The following is a 22964-nucleotide window of genomic DNA, read 5'->3' as shown; positions in this document are numbered from 1 at the left end:
GCCAGTCAGTGTGAAGTAGAGGCCACAGATGAGAGCAGGCACTGGGTGACGGCAAAGCATCTGGGGCCCCCGCTTTGATGTTGAAGGCCACTTGGACCTGTCGACAGCTGGAGATGTGAATGCACTCTTGTCTGCGCGTGCATGAACACATACACACATAACACACACAAACACACACACACACACACACACACACACACACACACACACATACATGTTGGAATATAGTGACAATAGCCACTAATCAGGAGAACTTCCCTTCCTTAAATCATTACAGACCAAGCTTCCATCAGAGGGATTATTGTCCATTCATGACTGCAAATGCGGCAGCATTCCTTCTGTTACGATTAAGCCTCACTGTAATCCTGTCCACGGAGCTGTTAGCTGGCGAGATCTCACACACTTGCCCACACTACATGAATGTACGTGCGCACAGACACACACACACACACACACACACACACACACACACATATCCAGTCACACAGACACACCACATACACACAAAGCAATAAGTATACTGTAGTTGGTAATTAGCTATGAAGACTAACTCTTGAAGTCAGGAATTTCTACAAAAAATAAGAGGAATAAGTCCAATTATGGGTGGGTAATGTATGTTTAGGTGCATATACATTTATTGTGTGTGTGTGTGTGTGTGTGTGTGTGTGTGTGCGCATGTGTTCGGATTATTAATAATTGCCTGGATGAAAAGCAACCCTCAGTAGCACCATCAAAGGCTCAGGTCTGTCCTCTGGGCCTCAGTGTCAGAGCTCAGCCGGCTAACACATTGTTCTGACTGTCTGGAACAGATTATCTACTGTATAAGCAACACGTTGTGCACAATAGCCAACATATATACAGTACATGGGACTCAGATTTGGAAGAATTTGCATAATTCAGGCTGTCAGATGACCAGTTTGTTAAGAATAAGGACCAAAAAGTACAATCACGTTAGTAGTTATTTTTACAGTGTTACAAAACGATGTGGAGAAGGAGTGGGTGGTTAAAGTAGGTCTCTCTGAACGAACAGTCCCTCAGAAATATTGGGCGTTTGAAAAGTTTGACTGGTCTATGGGTGAGTAAGCCTTATGGTGCATCTGGCCTCCCTCTTCAGCGCAACACCGTAGATGCAAAACCTCAGAGAGAGGAACCCCGGAGCACTCAGAAACAAAACATCTCCAGTGCACACTCTTAGGAAACACACAATGATAATTACTGATCCAAAGAATTATGACGCCTACTTAATTGCGCTTTCTCCTTAAAAATCCCAGGGCAAGAAGAGACAAAAGGAACTACATATGAAAAATGCATTCGGGAGACCCTCTTATCTTTCATTAGGATTGCTTTGTCTTGTTCTGCCAAAACCCCCTGTTATTATGTTTCGTTTCCTCCAAACAGCCGCACTCCGATGACTAATTCTGTTCTCATAAAGTGTTCTTCTAAAACAATAACAGCATGGCCAGACAGCCTACATGGATATAATTACGCGTATAATCTTGCGATGATGTCGCTGCGTAGTTTCGGGAGCTTATCGGTTTGACAAAGAGATATCGAACGCAGATGACACGACATGCTCACCAGTATCCACTGTGACTGGAGAGACAGTGACAACTGTAGGCTACTGAGTAGGTTACAGTTCTTACTACATGGAAACATGCACTGTCTGCCACGGTGTACAGCTGGTGGCGCACATCTATTCCAAAATCACCGGGATGGAATTAAGCAGAATGCGCTTTGGTAAAAGAGAAAGAACAAACAAACACTCATTCAGTGAATTTCATGCCACATAGCTGCTGAGAGGAATATCGATGCGCCGAGGCCTCGTGCTGCGTAGGTGTTGTGATATGATATGCACATCCTCTCCATTCATTCTAGCCCGTGAAGCCATGTGGCTGAGTGATAACATTTTGCCCAGTGAGGTCTGTGTTGAATCTGTCTGACGTCTCCCCCAACTCGCGTTTCCTCTTCTGGGGAAAGAAAAGGAGGCCGAGTCCTCATAAGATATGCAGGGCGCTCATTCAGCAACCTGAACCAATTTACTCACTAATCTGTGCAACTGTAGGCCCTCTGCTCTCTTTGCGTGGGGGTAGAGAAGGCCTTGTTTTGGAAATTCCTGCTGTATTTAACCCAAAGCAATATTGCATTGGCTCCTTGTGAGTTTCTGCCAAGGGCCAAACATCGGTAATGCAAAGTGTCCTCAGCCATGCTGACAAAGAAATTAGAAAAATCTCCTTCATTCGGTGGTGAATTCAGAGAATGTGAAAGACTTGACTGAACCATTCTCTCCCTCCTCCCTGATCCTCTGCAGTTTCCATCATGTCCTACAGCTGCCTGAAGGGAAACGCATGTATGTGTATGTTCACAGGGACAAACACAAACACAACTTTACATTTGCATAAAACCATCCCACCAGGATGACACTTATATAAGTGATGAAGTGCTAGCAACTGTCTGTTGCATCACATAACCGCATTGAACTCATGTTAGCTAGCTCCCAGCACCCATCCTTGGTGCAGGTTGGCACACATGCACATGGGCTTTGAGTGTCCTTGCTCAGGCGCATTTCAGCATCATCGGGCATGTACCAAGGGATCAGACAACTAACCCAAACAAACCTCCCTGTTAGGTTGTGAGTCAATTTTGGTTCCCCTCTGCTGTCTGGACTGATGGTTTCCTAGACAGTGGGCTGTAATGAATAAGACTCAACCACCTGCAGTTTTTACTTTTGCTCAAAACATTTGTATGAGGACAACATTCAATTAACATGTCCTATAAAAGTGATGCACTGTAATTCAATGTGCACATTGCATTGCATCGCAATATTTATGAATAAATCAACCTTTATTGCCTGAAGGTCATTTGTCTTGCACACAAAGAGCAACATTACAACACTGAAACACTGAGCAGCATATAGCATCTCTAAAACAACATTAAACAGTGGAGCCACCTGGTCACTGTCACCTCACCATTATCATTGTATCATTTAATAATTTAACAAACCAATATCTAAAGTGTATGACTTGTGTGGCGTTTAAGAATGTAAAGATAAAGTACAAGTGCTGGCAAAAAGTAATTGCAAGTGTCACCTCTGATTATTGTTTACAAGTTGTATGCTATTGATTAGCAGTTGTATGTCACATCAGGGATTTGCTGATGTTAGCTAGATGTATGGATCCTATTGAAAGCCAGAAGGGTCATAATTTACCAGTTTTTCCCTGGCATCTCATGTTTTCATCCTCCACATAAAATGGCAGCAGTTATTCATAAACGCCATGGTTGTCATCAGTCAGCATTATGAACACCTCTCTGCGCGCCTTCAGAGCTTTGGCCAGCAGGGGGCGCTTTAAGACGACACCTTCTACCTATTTTCATATGTGTGTTTAAATACTACTACTACTACTTTAATTACTACTTAGTGTTTATTTTGGTCTCCCAACAATGTGCAAATCATCATGTATTACATACTGTATTGTTTACACAGCCTGTTTTCCCATGGTCCTTTGCATCAGAACAAGCAGCAGGAACAACAACAAAGTAGAAGAGCAGTTTCATTTTGTGCTACAAACAACGAGTTAATGATTGCACTTGGCTGATGTAAACAATGTGTACTACATGATAATAGTATATGCAGGGAAAAACAGGTGAATTATGACCCTTTTGGCTTTCCATAGAATCCATTATTGAAGCAGAACATGCTCAGTAGTCCAGTAATTTTAGGCCAAAATTGGGGTCAACCTAGGACAAATTGCAAGAGAAGCAAACTCAACTGATTTTGTATCCTCAGTTTGTCCTGAGTGAGGGAAAAAAAGTCCCAAGAAATCCCATTGGTGGAAAGTTTTGAAAATCACCTATATATGACCATATTATGCCAAGAAACACCCTTTTTAACACACAGGGGAAAGGGGTTCAACATTTTACTTTCAGATATCACTATAAAAATTCACAAGTTGATTACATACACAAAGACAAGAAAAAAAAGTCAATTACAAGTTCTTTGAATTATTCTGTTTACACATGCATATCACACATTATCCGATTTGATATGCATTAATTGGAATATAAGGAATAAATGCCAGAAGAGCCATTTAAACAGTGAATTAAAAGGTTACTATATATATAGTAACCTTGAATTAAAAGGTTACTATATAACAGTGAATTAAAAGGTTACTATATATATATAGTAACCTTTTAATTCACTGTTTAAATATCTGTTCTGGCATTTATTCCTTATATTCCTTATTAGCGCATATCAAATCAGATAATGTGTGATATGCATGTGTAAACAGAATAATTCAAAGAACTTGTAATTGACTTTTTTTCTTGTCTTTGTGTGTGTAATCAACTTGTGAATTTTTATAGTGATATCTGAAAGTAAAATTTTGAACCCCTTTCCCCTGTGTGTTAAAAACAGTGTTTTTTGGTAATATGTGGTCATAAATAGGTGATTTTCAAAACTTTCCACCAATGGGATTTCTTGGGACTTTTTTCCCCCTCACTCAGGATAAACTGAGGACACAAAATCAGCTGAGTTTTTTTCTCTTGCAATTTGTCCTAGGTTTTTTCATAAAATGACTGGACTACAGGGGGGTTGCGTAGTTTTGGGCACTCTTGATACCAAGGAATCAGACAGATAACCAGTCAACTACGAAGCAACCTGCTGACCAGCAGCTCATGTTAATATGGTTAACTCCATGCAGAGTCATCCAGAGACTGCCAACTGATGCACATTGCCAGATCTGACGTTACACGTGATCCATATGTTTTTATTTCAGTGCAGCAAACATGACGACAAAATGCTTATCATGCCTAAACACAGGGTTTGACCTCAGTATAATGACAGGCTGCAGACGTAGCCTTTGGGCTTATGCTTCACATATCAAAGCACTGAAATGACTGCACGGGTGTCTGCCACTGAACAAGCCACAACTTATGTTGCACTGTAAAATTGTGAACCACATGGTGGGCAAACACTGCAGTCATAAAAGAATTAACAGAGACTGCCTGTGGGTGTACATCACTTTGGCATGCACGGGATCTTTTTTCAAATGACGAATAAATGAACCGTTTGAAAATCTATCCGCTCAGCGAGGGTAATGGGTGATACATTTCAGGGAAAATAAAGAGGACAAGAAGGAGCAGATTGGGAGAGGGGAAAAGGAAAGGGAGAAAGAGAGAAACAAAGACACAGACAGTCAAATGTGAAAAAAGAAACGTGAGGGTGAAATGCTACATCATACTTAACTTTTTTCAGTTTCTTCATATTTATTCCACGAGTAACTGTTTTCTTGCTATGCTGACATATTGTAAATATCCTACATCAAGCTGACCCGAGGATCAGTTTTCGTGAATGCACCATAAAGTAGTTATGAAGCTCCTGTTCGGGCGCTGTGAATGTGTTATTAACCGAAGATACCAAAGCCAAGACAGGGAAATGGAAAGTGCTGCGCCCCAAAAGACTGTTCCACTCCATCAATCTAATTTCATCCAATCTAATTTCATCCATCAGAGGTGTGAATGCAGCAGCACGGGGACAGACTGTATCCTTTAATATTCCCCTTGCTGCCATGTTGTGAGTCAGTGTTGGCTTGCCAGACAGTGGGCTGAACTGAAGAGGACAAAGCCAGTTGCAGCTTTTCGGCTTTTGTTTGCATTTGCATAAAACCATTTTTACCACAGCGGGGTCCAGTTCACATGTCTTACTCAAGTGTGGGCAATGATCCCTCTTCAGCAGTCAGGTCAGTGTGGTACAGTAGCTAAAAAACAACAAAAACACATATGACATATGGATTTTCTTCCATTAGGACGCTCTGTTTGATGTCAGAGAAGCACCCGCCTTCCTTTCTCAAATAGGGGGAATAATCAGCTGTGTGTGTGTGTGTGTGTGTGTGTGTGTGTATTTGCATGTGAAAGGAGAGTCCTTAGCCTTACTGTATATCTAAGAATCCATTCCAGAGGATATGATGGCCAATCTGAACTTAAAGAGAGGTCTGGAGGGCTGCCTTTTGTGCTAACCATAAGGTGACGAGTGAAAGTGGCAACTAGGCAGAGGTCACTCCACTGTGTGTGTGTGTGTGTGTGTGTGTGTGTGGGTGGGTGGGTAAGTGGAGAAAGAGAGAGAGAGAGAGTGAGAGGGGGCAGACGTCGGCCCGGTATGTCTCTGCTGATACACACTCCGTCTGGCATAATAAAGACCATGTGGAGTCAGACACACTGTGACCGCTGTGCTCTCCGAAGGATAAAAATCCATTATGCACACAGAGACATACACACACTCAAACACACACACACACACACACTCTCTCTCTGACACGCTAACACAAACACACATATAGCAAGATAGAGATAAAGAGAGAGAGGGAGAGACAGAGACAGAGAGAGAGAGAGAGAGAGAGAGAGAGAGCGATGTGCCTCAAAACCCTGCTCATTTATAATGCATATGCCGAGCTTGGGCTTTGAACAACAAACCCAGTGCCCTCCCTCCTCCTCCTCCTCTTCCTCCTGCTCCTCCTCCTCCCTTGCCAGTTGAGGGGAAAACCCACAGCCTGCTCTGACTCCTTCTCACATGCAGAGGCTCGCTTGGCGGAGACGGTTCAGCCAGCGTGGGTTTCTCAAGTCCACTACCAACATGGATGCTATGCGACTGGTGCTGGTGAAAGTCAATATTCTGCATTGAGTGTCTTTACTCTCCATTCAAACCTATATTAAATCAAAGCACCTGCTCTATCATATCCGTCATATCATGTGTGGATGGTACTCACTGGGCAATATCTAATTTGTAATAAAGGGACTGTATGAGACCAAAACATGAGTGAAGTCCTATATCGGTCTAATGAGGGCATTATGTGAGCGGTCTCTTCCATAATGAAAAAGGGGTTGGGGTCAGCATCATGTGACATCCACTAGAGTCCTATAAACGCTGAAGAAGGCTGCTGAGAGACGGAGGCGGCAGTAAATGTGTTGAGCTAACGCCGCATTCATTAAACCTATCTCTGGAAAAATATCTTTTGGGGATCGCAAAGTGCTCACTCAGTTTCCTCTACTCGTCCATGTTATGTGTTCACGTCGAAGGTAATATCGTTTTCACACAAAATTGGATTTGCAACAGCGGCTTGTTGGAAAAAAAGTGCATTTTAATGGGCGAATTACATCAAGTGATGGTTAGAATGACACAGTAGAGTCGAGCAGGGGAACACAGCATGAATAAAATAAGGAAGCCCACTCTGGTCTGTCTGGGGTGTGTGTGTGTGTGTGTGTGTGTGTGTGTGTGTGTGTGTGTGTGTGTGTGTGTGTGTGTGTGTGTGTGTGTGTGTGTGCTCATGCATGTATGTGTGCTTGCGTGTCCAAAGAGAGGTCCATTAAATGCATAAGATTTAGGTCAAAGCGTGGAAGGTGCCAGACATGCGGTGTTGTCTCTGTGCTGCTAACACAGGCTGGCACAGCAGACATGTGCGTCTGCAGCCAAATGCTCAGCGAGCTGGCGCTTTTTAAAATATACATCACAGATGAAGATTTGTCATCTCTCTCTCTCACTGTAAGTCCATCTAACTGATGACTGGTGCATCAACCCCATTGCCCTCTTTGTGCTCGCTAAGTACAACATGTGCACAGACAGGCGACTTTGTAAGTAGCCTGCTCCACAGTGAGATAATAATAACTCAGGAGCAGGGGTGGAAAGACGACCAAAATATCCTCCTCAAGTTGAAGCACTGTGTCTTCAATGCAGTTTTGAAGACAAATTACTGGTGTACAAATCTACTTCAGTAACATAAACAGTGGCTCTTGTAAATGTAGTGCTCATAACTAAATAATAACAGCAACAACAACAACAATAATACACTGTATTTGTATAGTGCTTTTCAAACATTCAAAGATAGATAATACATAAAACCACAGTGTAAACGTCTATAAGACAATATTAAAGACAATTATTATTATTGCTGTTGTTGCTCAGTTATCTATTTTAACATTGTTATATAGCTTACAATATGAGATTCCCAAATGAGTAAAGGATGAGAGGCTAGAATTCACTTTTTGTACATGATGTCATATAGACTATGCTGGCTTTTCTAAAAAAGGAGGTTTTAAAAGTCTTGGCATTATTCCTCCTGCCACAGAAACAACCACACATGTTCAGCCCATCGTTCAACAATGTGTGTTAGAAGTGACTGGCATTGCTGCCTCATACAGCACAGCATGATGCAAAGGTCTGTGATGAGGCTCCTACTACACTACCCAGAGTCCAATGCTGCTCCAGGAGCTGGAGCTGTCTGTTCATCTTATATTTATAGCTTTTTGTGAGTGAATGGCTTTTTTTTCCATTTATTCATTCATTTATTCATTCATTTATTTATTTATTTATTGTGCAGTATAAATTATGTTGTTTTTTCTTTGTGCCCTCCTGCACATGTTGTTTGCAATCACTTAGTATTAACACAAACATAAATAATAATAACAACAACAATAATAATAATAATAATAATAATAATAATTAAGGGATGCTTGTATTTTTTTTTTCAAGGATTCGATCACATTATAGCTCCGCCCACACCAAAAAGCAAAACAAAACAATGTTTTCATTGTTTTGTTCTGCCTGCTCAAAATGCCACTTTAACATATTAGGCTACAGTCTCCTGTTAATCAGCACAGAGCCACAACATAATGTGCTGACAGCAATAACAAACTATTAAATCAAAACAACAACAACAATAATGATAATGATAATAATAATAATAAGTGATAAACTGAAACAGGATACATTTTCCCAAAAAATATTTCAAAATAAAGTTCAAAGGCATCAGGTAATTAAAGTCCGATCAGCTGACTGAGTAGCTAGCCAGGCCAGCAAAGCAGACACACCCTCCAGCTGTTCAGATGTTACAGTCAGTTCATGTCCTGTTGCCTTCGTGGTTGTGCAGGTTTGATATAGAAGTCTTTCCAACCATTCCAGTTTCTGAGGTGCTACCGTTTCTGTTGACCAAATTAGCATACTGCAACTCACAATGGAGCGTTATAACATTACTGCATCCTATCCCAGACGGTGAAGCATGAAATAACTCACAGTTCTGTGACATTTGCTCTTATTCATTTGATCATTTGATTCATCTGGTTTTTCACTTTGTATTCAAAGCTGTCAGCGTTTGGGCAAGCTAAATCGGGGAGTTTGTAAATGCGACCTGGCTTTTACCTCATCTTGCTGCCGTTTTTCCTCCCCGTCGCCTCAAACGGACGACCGCATGTCATTTCACACAGTACCCAAACTAAACACCGGGTGTTTAGTTTGGTTTGGGTCGTGCTGCTGCCGAGATGAACCCTCTCTGTAACTTCGCCGTGTCGGTGACTCCTGAAGGAGGAGCACAGCTTCAGCTTGTCACTGGGCAGTTTGGACTGTGGAAGGTGGCAACATCTAGACTGACCGGAGGTGACGGACAATGTAGGGAAGTGGAATATTTGTCTGGCAGCTTTTTCCTATTAATGTGACAATATATGCCCAAATATCAATATAGCTTAATAAAACTTTGTATTTATCTTCTCGAATAGGTGTAATCGAACATTTCTAAAACTAACCACAACCATCAAAAATGAAATTACAAAAACAGCCAGACGTTGTGTGAGTGACCGTTGGGTGACCGTTGGGTTGGTTTACTTACTTACTTTTATTGGTTACAGTGTCTGTAATTGGCTAGTGTTCCGCTAGCCAACAGCGTACTAAACAAAAACTAACATGGCATACTTAAAAAAAACATACTCAAAACAATACAAGTAAGCAAAAAGCTACTGAATTTCAGTAATGACACTTCCTTCAACTCCTGCTCAGGAGAAACCTGAGGCTAAAGGCCTTTTTTCAGGGACTAGTCCAGCAGAGGAAGCGGCATGTAAGCTCCATGTGTTGCACATTTGGCTGAAAACACTTGTCAGCTCTTTTCCACAGTGCCGAAATTGCTTCCTAATAATATGGTTTATTGGGCCAGTTTCTGCGGGCCTGCGTTTGGATGTTTCCATTTTAAACTTATCATTAGAGCCTGCTCTCTCCACATTTACTATCTTGCTGCGGAGCATGTGTTCAAACGTCAGTGTTTCCAGCACGACCACATGACATGAGGAGAGGGGGGAGGGAGGGAGGGAAGAGAAGAGAAGGAACGCAGCAGGAGCAGTAACTGTCTGTTGTTAAAGATGAGACACAAGTGTGTCGCCAAGCACCTAACAGAAGAGATGTTCATTAGTGGCCTGCTCTCATTGAGTCTCATCCACAGACACATACAGAACCGCTGCTTTTACCACATCAGGCATCTCACACCTTCACAAGTAGCTCACAGTCTCAACAAGAGAACCAGAAGTGGGGGTTGACTGATGTAGACACCTTCTAAAATCTTTACATTTCATCATTTTTGTGCCAAAAATATCCAAAACATGGCAATTTTTTTTACCAGCTGGGGTGGGAACCTTTGGACCATTGGTCTCAGTTCAACTGGGCAGAGGGAAGCAGGTTTCAACACAGCTTTCTACAGACACCCATTCATCACTTTGGTGGTTGATGATATGACCCATTGATTTCCAGTAAGACGCAAATATATTGACACACTGATATCAGTGTAACCCTAAACCCGAAAACCAGATTCTAATCTTCATGCTGCACTGCATTTGTGGAGAACAGGTCACACAAGGCTTCTAATTAGTGATAAGGCAGACCAAGTTCCCTCGCTCTCTGACCGTCAGGCTGCACAGAAAATAATTAGGCCACTGTGATAATCCTGCCGCCTCCAAGCCTCCATTAGGAGCCGGAGAGGGGTCAAACGTTCAGAAAACTATTACATTATGACAATACCCAATAGTCCCCCTCTTCACCTTTTAGCACCGCAATCTGTCCACTCCAAACAACTGAAGTAAATAGAGCAGGTCAAATGATGTCAAAAGACACAAGAAGCAGACACCTCGTGAATGTACCATTTTTTTTTTTATTGGACTTATATAGAAATACTTAAAAAAACATGAAGTAGCACCATTACTTAAGTTTTACTTTTTATCATGTAGAACTTTAAATGTCAGAAAAATAAAACTCTTGATACATTTTCAAATCTTGTCTCAGCAAATATAATATTAGTATTTGACCATGAGGTTAAAGGCCCTTTATCATAAAATAAAATATACTTTGTTCTTAAACTTTGCTCAATAAAGTACATTTACGCTCAAGTAACTTCACCTACATATACATAAACAAGTGGTAAACAAATGTATTAAAATAGAAATACTAAAACTATAGTGGTGCAACAGAAGCCTGTAATTCCCACTGGAATCTAATTCATACAAATTTTAGAAAGCATAAACGGTTTCTTTTTTGTTTGACTTACTAAGTTTTATACATTTCAACGTTTCATAATAATATAGAATAAAATATGCTTTATATTACTGAATAAAAAATATGCTGGGTGAAGCGGATTTAAAAGACATTTTTTGCTGAACCTATAAAAACTCCATCCCAACAGAATACTGTCAAATGCAATACACATTTTGTGGATTTGTATTTCCGCCCACAGTCGTGTGATATTAAAATAATACAGTGATCAATGCCATAAGGCCATACTAAAAAATAAACGATATTTTAACCCAGCTACAAAAAGTTCACTGAACTTAAATTAAAATATTTGTAAACATCTTTGCAATAAGAAATATAATCTTTCAAGTCAAAAAAGAATAAAATACTTCAATCTGTATTAATGTAATTTAAAACTTTCAAACTTGTGGAATTTTTATTCTATACATATATATGTAGGATATGTTGTTGCTCTCCCTCATGTGGTTTCTTAACTGGAGCTGCAGTATCATCGCCTCTGTAAGTCAATAGTCCTGTTTTGCTGGAAGCCCTCCATGTTTCCCAGCCATGGCCTCTCCTACCTGTACATTCGATCAGTGAAACTGGAAGGCTTGCCCTGCTAACAGTCTACAGGTTTGACCCAGGTACCTCAGTCCTGACCCCACTGCGTCTTGTCACTTCATAAATATAGGGTACAATTTACTAGAACTATTGATTACTATGCTGTAATATTTAAAACATGCACTTAGATGTTGAAAATATTTCCCCAAGCTACAGTACATTATAAACAACTGCGACGGAGCCCCGGAGGGGAGTCTGTCCCTTCTTTTGGATACTGCAGCCTCTTACATACATATGTATATTTATGTACATTTCCCAAATAGGTGATGATTGGGTGACCCCCGTTAAAGCAGTATGAAGAGTCTGTTGTTGCTATTATAGCCAGCCTCGAAGACCAGACAGTCAAAGAGAGAATACTTCTTCTTATGAAAATATACGTATAGCCTGAGTGACGCCGGTGTGGCAGACGGGGCATTTGGGCTCGCTCCTCTCACAGATGCGATTGGCACATTCCATACAGAACAGGTTGTGCCCGCAGGGGACCAGCGCCGCAATGACCTCACTTTCGAAACACACCGAGCAGTCACGGCTGCCCTTTCGGCTGGTGCCAGATGAGGTGGAGGAGGAGGACGAGGAGGACGAGGAGGCTGAAGAGTCACATGGAACCCCGGGGAGGTGGGGGCCCGGCAGGGAGGCTATGGCGCTGGAATAGCCCGGGAAACTGAGCGGGCCTCCCCCCGGGTCACTGCGCACCCTCCGGGCCAGCGGGTGCTCAGCGGGGCCGGGGGTGTGGCCGTGGAGGGGAGGGGACAGTCTGGGCTGAGGAGTGCTGCCGTTAGCCCTTCTCTGGCTCACCACCATCCCATTGGCATTAGTGGAGGCATTGGTGGGGAACATGGCTGAGGTGGAGGTGGGTGAGCTGCCTGCGGTGGAGGAGGGGGTCATGCGGCTTTCGTACTGGGACCACAAGAGTCCGGGCGGGGCCGGCGTGGGGTCAAACCCAGGCGACGAGTCAAATGTCAGGTCAGTGCAGTCAGGCGAGATCACCTCACTTCCGTAAACAAACCCGTTGCCGTTGGTGTTGACGTTGATGTTGACGTTGTTGTTATTGTTGTTGCCGTTGTTGTTGGTGGCGGTGTAACTGAGTGCCGGGCTGGGAGGGCTGTAGTCGGCCATGCGCGAGCCGTTGTTGCCAAAGTAGGAGTCTGTGGAGGCGCTGCCCAGGGAAGAGGACGAGTCATTGCGGTAGTTGGAGAAGGGCTTGCGGCCTGACGTGGGAGTCATTCCGGCGCTGGGCTTGGACCACAGGGTGGCGTGTCCGTGCAGATCAAAACCCACGTCGGTCCCGTTGGCGTGGAAGTCGTTCTCGTCCTGGAGTTCGATGAGGCCCCCTGTCCTCATGGCGATGTGTGCTTCGATTTCTTCGCGGGCGCGGTCCACGTTCTCCGGCATGCCTGTCACCTCGAACACCGGCTCCTTGTCCCGGCTGGGCGTCACGATGTAGGTATGGGTCTGCTGCTGGATGCGCTTGATGGTGGCTCCCTTGGGGCCAACGACAAGCCCTACCACGCGGTAAGGCACCCGCACCTGGATTGTGGTCTGTCCGGGCAGGTTAGGAGGTCCGGGGACAGGGGTGCCGCTCCCGTTCAGGCTGGTGTTTTTGTTCCTGGAGGCTCGGATCATGGAGAAGTGCTCGGCTGCAGAGATGATCTCCCTCCTGGCCATGGCCACATCCTCCCTCCTGCCTGTCACCACAAAAACAGGCTCCTCGCCACGAACCGGGGTCTTGATGTAGGTGTTGGTCTTGGCTCGCAGCGCTTTGATCTTGCACCCTGAGGCAAGGAAGCAAAGGGGAACGTGAGGGCACGTTCCAAAATAATAATGGGTCAAAATATGTCATGAGTTAAGCCATTACTTATGCATACTCAAACCAGCTGGTAGATGTTTATTATTTTCCCTCCAACAGCCAATGGCCTCAAAAATATGGGGGAAACCACCCTTTAACAGAGGAATAAACTCAAACCACATGCTCCACTACCGTGAACATACAGCAGGTCAAAAATAGCACACAGCAGAAAATGCACTGCTGGATCCATGATGACCTCTATGCATAAGGCAGTGGAAACATCCATCTACAAACAAACACTGTCAACAATCTGATTTTAAAAATATTTTAGCAGGGTTATGGGAAGAAGGATAAGGCGACTTTATCACTTCATTTCCTGAGATGGGTGCATAAAGTTGTATTCCAACGCCCTCTGGCACATGCACACATCAATTTATGATCAAAATGGGACCAGATGAGGAAGCAGTCCAGGAGGAATGAAATCACTGGCAGTGTAAAGCCAGTTAAGTGGGGCAGAGTGATATAATCAGGGATGTAGTTGAGGGTGAACCCATCTAAACTCAGTGTACCCACCTTTTGAAGCTGGCATAAATCTTACATAAATTCATAGCATATAACCTAGTAATTCAGTATCATCCTGGTGTAGGTTACATGAGGATAAGGTCTTTTAAGGGGAAAGGCAGAAAAGAATGCTATTTTCCTCACAATAGACGCGATTTCTGTTCCAGCTAAGGATTCTTTACCTTATAATAATCCCTCTTTTACATCTACCGCTGCAACACATATAACTTGACAAAAGGAGAGGACGGGGAAACACCCACACAGAGAAATCTGCTTTGCAAACGTCCCAGCTAAGCCATTCTAAAGCATAGGGTGGGAGTTACTGGGTTCCTCATATTCCCTTTGTTTTGCTGGGAACAACAACAACAGCAGCAGAAGCAGCAGCAATATTGCAGGGAGGGGAAAAGATTCCGCATATGTAACCAAGCACCAGTACCGCCCTGCAGCCCTACAGCTGGGAGACGGTGTAGCCTAGATCTGTTCAACTAGGATCGTCTGTTGACTATGACAAGGTATGACAATGGCCCAAATGTAATCTTTTAGTTTTTATCATCATTGAGGACGGCAAACTTCATGCAAAAATTAGCATGGATCTATTTGGAAGCTATATATATATTTAAAAAAAAAAAAAAAAAAAAAAAACTCATTTGGGGAGCACTGAGACCAGTGTTCCCTCTAGGCTGACAGACAGTTTGGTGACCTACATCTAATAATTTACCACACTGACCAATTAATTGTAATATAATGTGCCGTGAGTTAGCTGTCATTGCTCTACTTTGACTGCGGGTTTAGGAAGTTCGCAGATGCAGAGGCTGCCTAGCCCACAATACATGTTGTTCTCGCTCCCTTCAAGTCAGAACTCCATTTGAAAAACTGACAATTATAGGAGTCCTTGCTCGTCGGCGAACGCATAGACGCTAGAAAACATGACTCAACGTCTCATCTGACGTGTTCGGAGCTACACTTCAATTCGGCATTCATGCAAATCCACCAAGCAGCCTTTACATAAATAAAATGTCAACTTTTAGCATTGCTTCAGACTGTTCGCTTCCGCCCAGCGCCGCTTGCTGCTGGTGGAGATAGACTGTGGGACAAAGGCTCGAGACAGTAGTAAAAGTTCAAATTGTATTGATGTTTGCCAAGCTTGATAGATTCTATGTATGCCGCATAGAAGAGTGGAGCTAATATTCACAGTAACTCCTCCGATATCATTTATGGATTACGTTCGTTAAGCACGACAGCGTGAAGTCACATATTTGTAAATGGAGTTTGGCGTCCCGTCTCACCACTCCAGGACTACGGCACGTATCGGGGTTAGGGCTAAAACACACACCTTGTCTGCCCACGATCTCAGCCACATGCTCCGAGCTGGGAACCGGGACGCATTCGGTCATGTTGACGCTCTTTTTCCGGGGCTCCTGGTTGTTGTCGTACAGCGGATTCTCGTCGTTGTCCAAGCCGAGCAAGGAGAGCTGGTCCAGGGCGATCTGCAGGGCTCTCTGGTCGTCCAGTGCGTCTCCCTGGACGCCACTGTCGGCGAAAAGCGAGCTGGGCATCTTTGCGACTTTGCAGCGTTACGGGATCAGACAAAAGGCAAAGGAAGGAGGGTAAAGAAGGAGTGATCAGGGGAGAAAGAAAGGAGAGGAGAGGAGGGGGGAGGCACCGGACCCGGTTTTCAAAGCCAACTGGTCAGCGCAAATAAATCAGTGCTGATTGGGGAAAAGAAAAAAATCAGTGCAAGAAACTAGAACACACATCCACCCCTTTTCCCGATAGAAACTGGATGTGTCCCGATCCGAGCCGAGCCGAGCCGGGGTGTGCTGCTGCACGGAAAGACGCTGCACAAAGCGTGTTTATTCCAGAGCCGGCTGTGGAGATAATAATAATATTCCTTCCTTACAAAGGGCCCCTCCCCAGCTGGCTTCCCTCAGGTCCTCTGTTGCTTCTCTGTCTGAGTCGCTGCAGAGCCAGACAGAGAGATGTGCGGGTGACGTCACCGCCTGGGCAGGGACGGTGCAGTGCTTCAATGTGGTTTGCATATCCGCAAGCTTATTGGCTGGGGCTGCGGCGAGTGGGCGTGGTCACATAGAAAGACACGCCCGCTCCTTTGTTCTCGCTCTCTGTCTCTCTCTCCGTCTCTCTCTCTCTCTCTCACGCTGTGTCTGTCTCTCTTTCTCTCTCTCTCTCTCTTTCTATCTATCTCTGTTTCTCAATGCCTATGTTTTTCTCGCTTCCGTCGTCTCTCTCTCACTCGCTCTCTCTCTCTCTCTCTCTCTCTCTCTCTCTCTCTCTCTCTCTCTCTCTCTCTCTTAGTTCATCTCAGTTCAAAGGTGCTTTATTGCCATGAAACCCCAAATAACACCTTGTTACTGCAGCAGCCCTGAAAATGTGAAAAAGGTAAATTAGAGGCTCATTTTGTAATATGGAGGCAGCTGATCAATCAACATATTATTAAGATCTTCATCTTTTTCTCTGTGTTTATGGTCCCTCCTCTATGAAACTGTGACAGGTATATAAATATTTTCCTGCAAATATGGCACTGTGATCATTCTCACTCACAAGACACATTTTTTTTTCCATTGAGGAGGAAGGCTTCCAAAAATATGATGTGTTGTTTTGCATACTGGAAGAGAAGTTCCTCTCAGCTCCTCCAAGTCACTACAGTACAGGAAGACTTTACTACCTCGGAAGACCTTCTGGAATAAGATTTAGATTTGAGTTGATGAAACTTTAATGATCCCTGTGGGGAAATTGGGTCATTGCAGCAGCAATGTGATGTAGTGGTGAAATAAAAAGGTAAACTATATGACTTTTGGTTGGTGATCATCATGAGGCAAACCACCACTAGTATGAACCAAAATCAATCGTATTTTCATAAAAGCAAAATGTTTATATCTTATATTATGCATATAATCCCAAAGATGCTATCCTTATGTAACTTAAATCAGTTCAAGACTACTTACTATTATCTGTACAATGTGTTTCACATTACAAAAATATATGTCAGTTTATAACAGATTTGGTGGGTTTACCCTCCACTGCATCCTTGAATACTGATAAGAACAAAACAAAGAGAGTAGGGAAGTGAATACAACAACCATTCAACAACAGTCACACATAGAGAGAATACTTGTAAGAGTTAAAGGTTTGAACTGAAATGTGGAATTGTGGACATTTGTGTTACATACAGATGGAAAAGCGGATGTGTAGAAAAATGTCCAAACCTGCAAATATAGATACATACTGGGTGTGCATAGCATTGGGATTTTGTTTTCTGTGCCTAAGCTATATGTAAGGTGTGGACATGAGCTGCTGTGCGTGAGGAACGAGGTCACACCCCACATCATATGTAGGCTATGTCAGTGTGTGTCATACACAGCAGTAATGGGATCAACGTGACCAAATAGACTGGCAAGTCAAGTGAAGCTTATGTAAGCGCTTTATCTTAAGCATGCCACAGCGGGGTTATGATAAAGGCTTAACTTTTATCATATACCATACAACATCACTATATGCATGCTACTTACACATGACCACTGTGTTTATTATGTACACATAATATACACATTCTAAATAACATGCATATACTAAGTCAGGGGTTCCCGAACCTTTTCATAGGACCCACATATAGAAATAATATTTGCCATAAGACCCACAAAATATTTCATGCAATGAAATAAAGTTGTCAGAAAAGCCAAAAACAAACAAACAAAAAACACTTCCCTCATTCAATATGAGCAGAAAGTGCTTAGTCATGAGATATCTTTTCGGTTTTCGAGGTTTTCATAACTGGGCTAGAGCTTAAGATTCTAGGCAAAGAACATATTTGTTTTTGTATTAATTTATTAATTATTATTATTATTTTAAAGTTGATCCTTATTTGATTTTAGGCTGTTTTTTATTTTAATCAATAATTGATCAGCCAAAAATGACACAAGACCTGCATGTCTTGGAGCAAACTCATGCAAACAAGGAGAACATGCAAATTCCACACAGAGAGGACCACAATCCTTTTGCTTTGAGGCAACAGTGCTAACCACTGAGCCACTGTGTGATATGGGTCAGTATGCAAGAGAGAATAAGATAAAATAAATACTCATATTACTCATGACTTTCTAAAATATAAACCAGGGAAGCCACTACATCTCATAGAGGAATTAAAAAAAAAAAAAAAAAAAAAACTTGCTTCCTGGTACAGTATGCCATTATAGAATATGATAGATTAAGATACAATACAATAATATATGATTTGATGTGGTATGATACGATACAATAATAACAGATTTATTCCATTCATGGAATAAATCTAAAACTATAGTCAAAACAACAGAAAAGTAAGAGCTAAGATGTAGAATACCTGAGAAATAAAAGTCAAATCCAGCTGTGATCTTATTAAAATTGCTATCTATATCCAGTCTTACAGTGTGTTAGCTGTACTTGATAATGAGTTTACAGTGACCTTATTATACAAGAATTTGTGATCTCCTATGGTTTTACAATACACTATGTGATTTTCCTACAGTATCTTACTAAAATGTATTATTCAATTACAACAGCTCTTAATCCTACAGCAGCCCTTTTTGTTAATGAAAAGCATTGCAGCCTTTATTCCATAAACCTTGAAAAGGGCTTTCAATACAACTCAGATCCAACAATACAGTCTTGATGACAATAGCTACAGGCAGTTTGCATATGATTTCTTTCTTTTTTTCCAAGCGTAGTGTGGTATAATGAAGCCTAAACGTTTGGGACATAGCGGGGTGATAGGTTGTGTGGCCTTTGTGGATGACCAGAGACCTGGAAGGGCATAAGGATGGCCGTGGGGCGAGGGGAGTGTCAGAGGGGGGCGAATGGCCAGCACAAAGGGGATTTCAAGTCGATTCAAAGCCATTGAGACCAGAAGCACTTTGCTTTGTCACCTAACTCCTGCAGCACAATGCCTATGCTAATGAGGAGCTGCTCAGGAACTGGAGGAGGTGGTGGGATGGGACCCTCTTGTTAATATTTGACACCTCAATCCCTACATGCCCCCCACCCCCTGCCCCCACCCCATTCCTTCAAATCCAGCCCTATTCAATTCTATACAGGCAAAGGAGTTCCCATACTTTTAAAATCCACAAATGGACACTGGCTCCCTTTTGATAAGACTTTGTCCCAAGCAAACCAGTCTGAAAAGATATTGTTGTTGTTGTGTGTATCATTTGATTATCTTTTTTTTTTTTTTTTTTTTTTTTTAGTTAGTCCCACTGGGATTATAGATCTTTTTCTCAAGGAAAACCTGACCAAGAGAGCAGCAACATGGCAAACATTTAAGCTGCAGACCAACAACATACAGCAATGTATGAGGCGAGAACACAATTAAAATCACACATAAAGTCAGAATAAAATTAAAATCATATTTAATAAAGTCAAAATCATAGTAAAAAATCAGAATACAATTAAAAACACATACAAGAGAGAGAAAAATAATAAAATAATAATAAAAAAAAAGTATAAACAAGGTAAACTGATGTAAAAAAGGATAGTCAAGATCACGTGAACGAGAAGAAAATCATCTGAAATGAGCCCTTCTGGACACAATAAGCAGTACAGTCATCCTGACACATTCTTTTATTGTGCTAATGTCCAAGTAGTGAAATCAAACTGCTTGACATTTTGCTGGAGACCCCCTGAAGCCCTCTTAGGACCTCTTTTTTTGCTATTTAAATGATGAGATGAGGTGCCTCATTATTATAATCTGTCCTCGTTCAGTATGGATGTGCCATTTCCTCAGACATTACCTACTATTTTATTTTGAAATTTATTGTATAAGCAACTCATACGTGGACCAATTCCTTGGCAAAGCTGGTGTAGAGTTTTATTTTATTATTGTTCAGGATCTCTCAATCCCATCATTTCTATCTTAGCAACAAATCAAGTGTAGACTCAAACTCCCTTACTAACCTAGTCCTACAGTGTGTTTATTGGAAAGGAATCCCTGTATTGCTGTTGACTGCACCTCTGTGGCACTGATATTGACATTCTTGAAAGTGGTGCAGCTATTCCCTGTTTGTGTGCTGCTTGTTGTTCTCTTGGATTTCTTGATCATTTTATTGGCCCATCCACTATTCTAACAGGTGCAATGTGTCCTTTCATAGTTATGTGGATGACACACTGCTCTACCTTGCAGTAAATCCCAACATCAGTGTACTCACACACCAGCTGCTCGTGTGACTTCAAAGGACCATACCTGTCATTTGAATGTTTGGCGCAATTACAACAATTGTAACAAATAATTTTACAAAAGATTCCGCAACATATAATCAAAAGCCTTCAGTCTTTAAATATGAATAATGTTCTGCTTCTGTGGCTAACAAAGTCATCGCCATTCATAAACCACAGAACTGATAATTGGCTGTGTAAAGCAAATGTTTCCCCCTTTCCTTGTCAAATGAAAAAAAAAAAATTACATGCCTTTTTTCTCAAGTTGATTAGATTACTGCAATGCTCTTTTCTATGGCATCCCAAAGAAATCGTTCAGCCAAATGCAATTGATTTATAACGCTGCAGCTCCCATTCTTAATAGAACCAAGAAAAGAGGACATATAAGCCTCTCTGCATTGGCTGCTTTGGGATTGATATGTTAGATTGTTAGATGTTAGGTTGTTCTTGAAGCTGATTTGTCTTGTTCTGGTTTCATTTACATCTCTGCTCTTTAAATCCCCTGTGAGGGTGGGGGGGGGGGTTAAAGGATTCCAGTGCACAGCCCTTCCTCATGCCCCTCCTGTTGTTTCAGTTCTCACTTAAAAACTACAGGTGACCAAGCCTTTGCCATCAGGGCTCCTCTGCTTTCATACAGTTTGCATTAGGAGCTCAAGCTAGCACCATTCTCATCGTCTTATATATCACTTCCTAGAACTCATTTTCTAAAAATAAGTTGCTCTAAATGGTTGTGCTTATTTTTATTTTTTCCTTCTAAACTCTTACTCTCTCATTCTGATGTCACCCTGTTATTTCATTCCTTTGCTGTTCTGTTATGTGTGAAACAGCTCTGTCAACTATGTTTTGAAAAGTGCTATAAGAATTAAAATGATTATGTTATTATTATATGCCAGAAATTACAAAAGAAACACACAAATCCTGGTACAAGTAAGACTGAAAAGGTAAGACTGGCAGTTACGACAGAAAGCTCTTCACTGAGCTCCTCGTAGAGAAATAAACTAAGATCGACATTGCAGCAGCTGAGTTTATCTACACATCGATGCTTGCACCGCTTGTTTGTGTTCACAGTTATGCTGTAAAATTTGCCCTAAGCTCTCCTGCTTTGTGGGCTAAATAAAATAAAGTGTCCCTGAATTGAATTAAGAGCCTCGTGGCAGCATTGTACAGGGCCCATGGTGTGTCCTGCCGCTCTTGCTTAAACCCAGACTGATGCTGATTGCTGCATCGTAACTGATATTTGTTGTCTGGCATTAGGCGTTAGCCAGCTGCTTAGAGGCGATTACCCGTATGCCTTTTAATGAGAGGAAGAAAAGCTTAGCCTGCTCTAACCCAGAGAGCGAGAGAGATAGAGAGAGGTAGAGAGAGGTAGAGAGGCAAGGCTTAGCGATCCCTCTGCCAGTCGCTGTAGTGGATCTGCAGGGCTGCAGACACTGGGTCACAGGATACAGAGCAGCCTGTCTGCACATTACAACACCGACATAACACCCTGATCTTATGTACAGACTCCATAGGCTCTCTGCTGCATCATCCACAGGTCAGACAGGCCATTCATTCCTTCAAATGCCACTTCTTTATTTCAAACAAGAAAGCATTCCAGGTGCTCCAAATGTAAAACAATGTAACAGCAAGGAAGGAAATAATAAAAACCTGTGTTGCCGTGGCTCTCTCTACTATCACTGTCAAATAAAGCTGAAACGCCAAACAAATAATCTTAAAAAAATATGCGGGTGTGGCCTCACCTATATATGAATGTGCCAAACTCGTGTGAAAATGCAAGCTGTCACATTGCTACCAGGTGCAGATTTAACAAGGGATTAATAAATAAATAAATAAATAAATAAATAAAATTTAAAAATTTCTGACAGTTCTAAAATTGTTCAGGTTCTGGGCTCTGAAGTTGACGTTCAGTAAGCCACAGACCTGCATTTGAGGTGAGTTGACCCCTATATCAAGAGCTAATTTGGTTTGTATTTGTATTTGGTATGTGTGTGTATACACATACACACACACACACACAAGTTGGTTTCCATCACTTCTGGGGACATTACATTGACTTACATTCATTTCCTGGAGATTTATCCTAACCTTAACCCTAACCACTACCTGCCTAACCCTAACCCTAACCCTAAGCTTAACCTAACCCTAAAGTTATCTTAGCTTTAAATCAAGTCTTCACCCTAAAATTAATGGTGCTCCCACAACATTAGCAATACCAGGTACACACACACACACACACACACACACACACACACATATATATATATATATATATATATAAAAACATACAAATTTGTTCATACTTTTTTTATTATTATTATTATTATTATTTCTTTTATTAATTTGCCCCCCCCCCCTTTTTTTTTTTGTTCTTTTTTTTTTCACAAAATCGAGTGAATTTGCATGGGTTTCAATGGGTTAATTTTTTTTTTCAATGTCATACTTGAACACTGACAAATTGCAGTGAGATTAAATCAGACAGAAGAAAAT

The 22964-nt window shown here is 42.0% G+C and overlaps 1 protein-coding gene across 1 annotated transcript; it reads right to left on the bottom strand.

Annotated features, from left to right (window-relative positions):
* Positions 1–10932: 10932 nt before the first annotated feature.
* On the bottom strand, positions 10933–16212 carry mex3b (mex-3 RNA binding family member B). The gene is made up of 2 exons (XM_030048595.1): positions 15610–16212; positions 10933–13701 (listed from the first exon to the last, which is right to left on the bottom strand). The coding sequence occupies exons 1-2, from the start codon at positions 15830–15832 to the stop codon at positions 12293–12295; spliced, it is 1632 nt and encodes a 543-aa protein (XP_029904455.1). The 5' UTR covers positions 15833–16212; the 3' UTR covers positions 10933–12292.
* Positions 16213–22964: the final 6752 nt, after the last annotated feature.

Source organism: Myripristis murdjan, chromosome 3, assembly GCF_902150065.1.
Source record: "Myripristis murdjan chromosome 3, fMyrMur1.1, whole genome shotgun sequence".
Taxonomy (NCBI): Eukaryota; Metazoa; Chordata; class Actinopteri; order Holocentriformes; family Holocentridae; genus Myripristis; species Myripristis murdjan.
The sequence above is the reverse complement of the archived record's forward strand: the minus strand, read 5'-3'. Positions and strand labels throughout refer to the sequence as shown.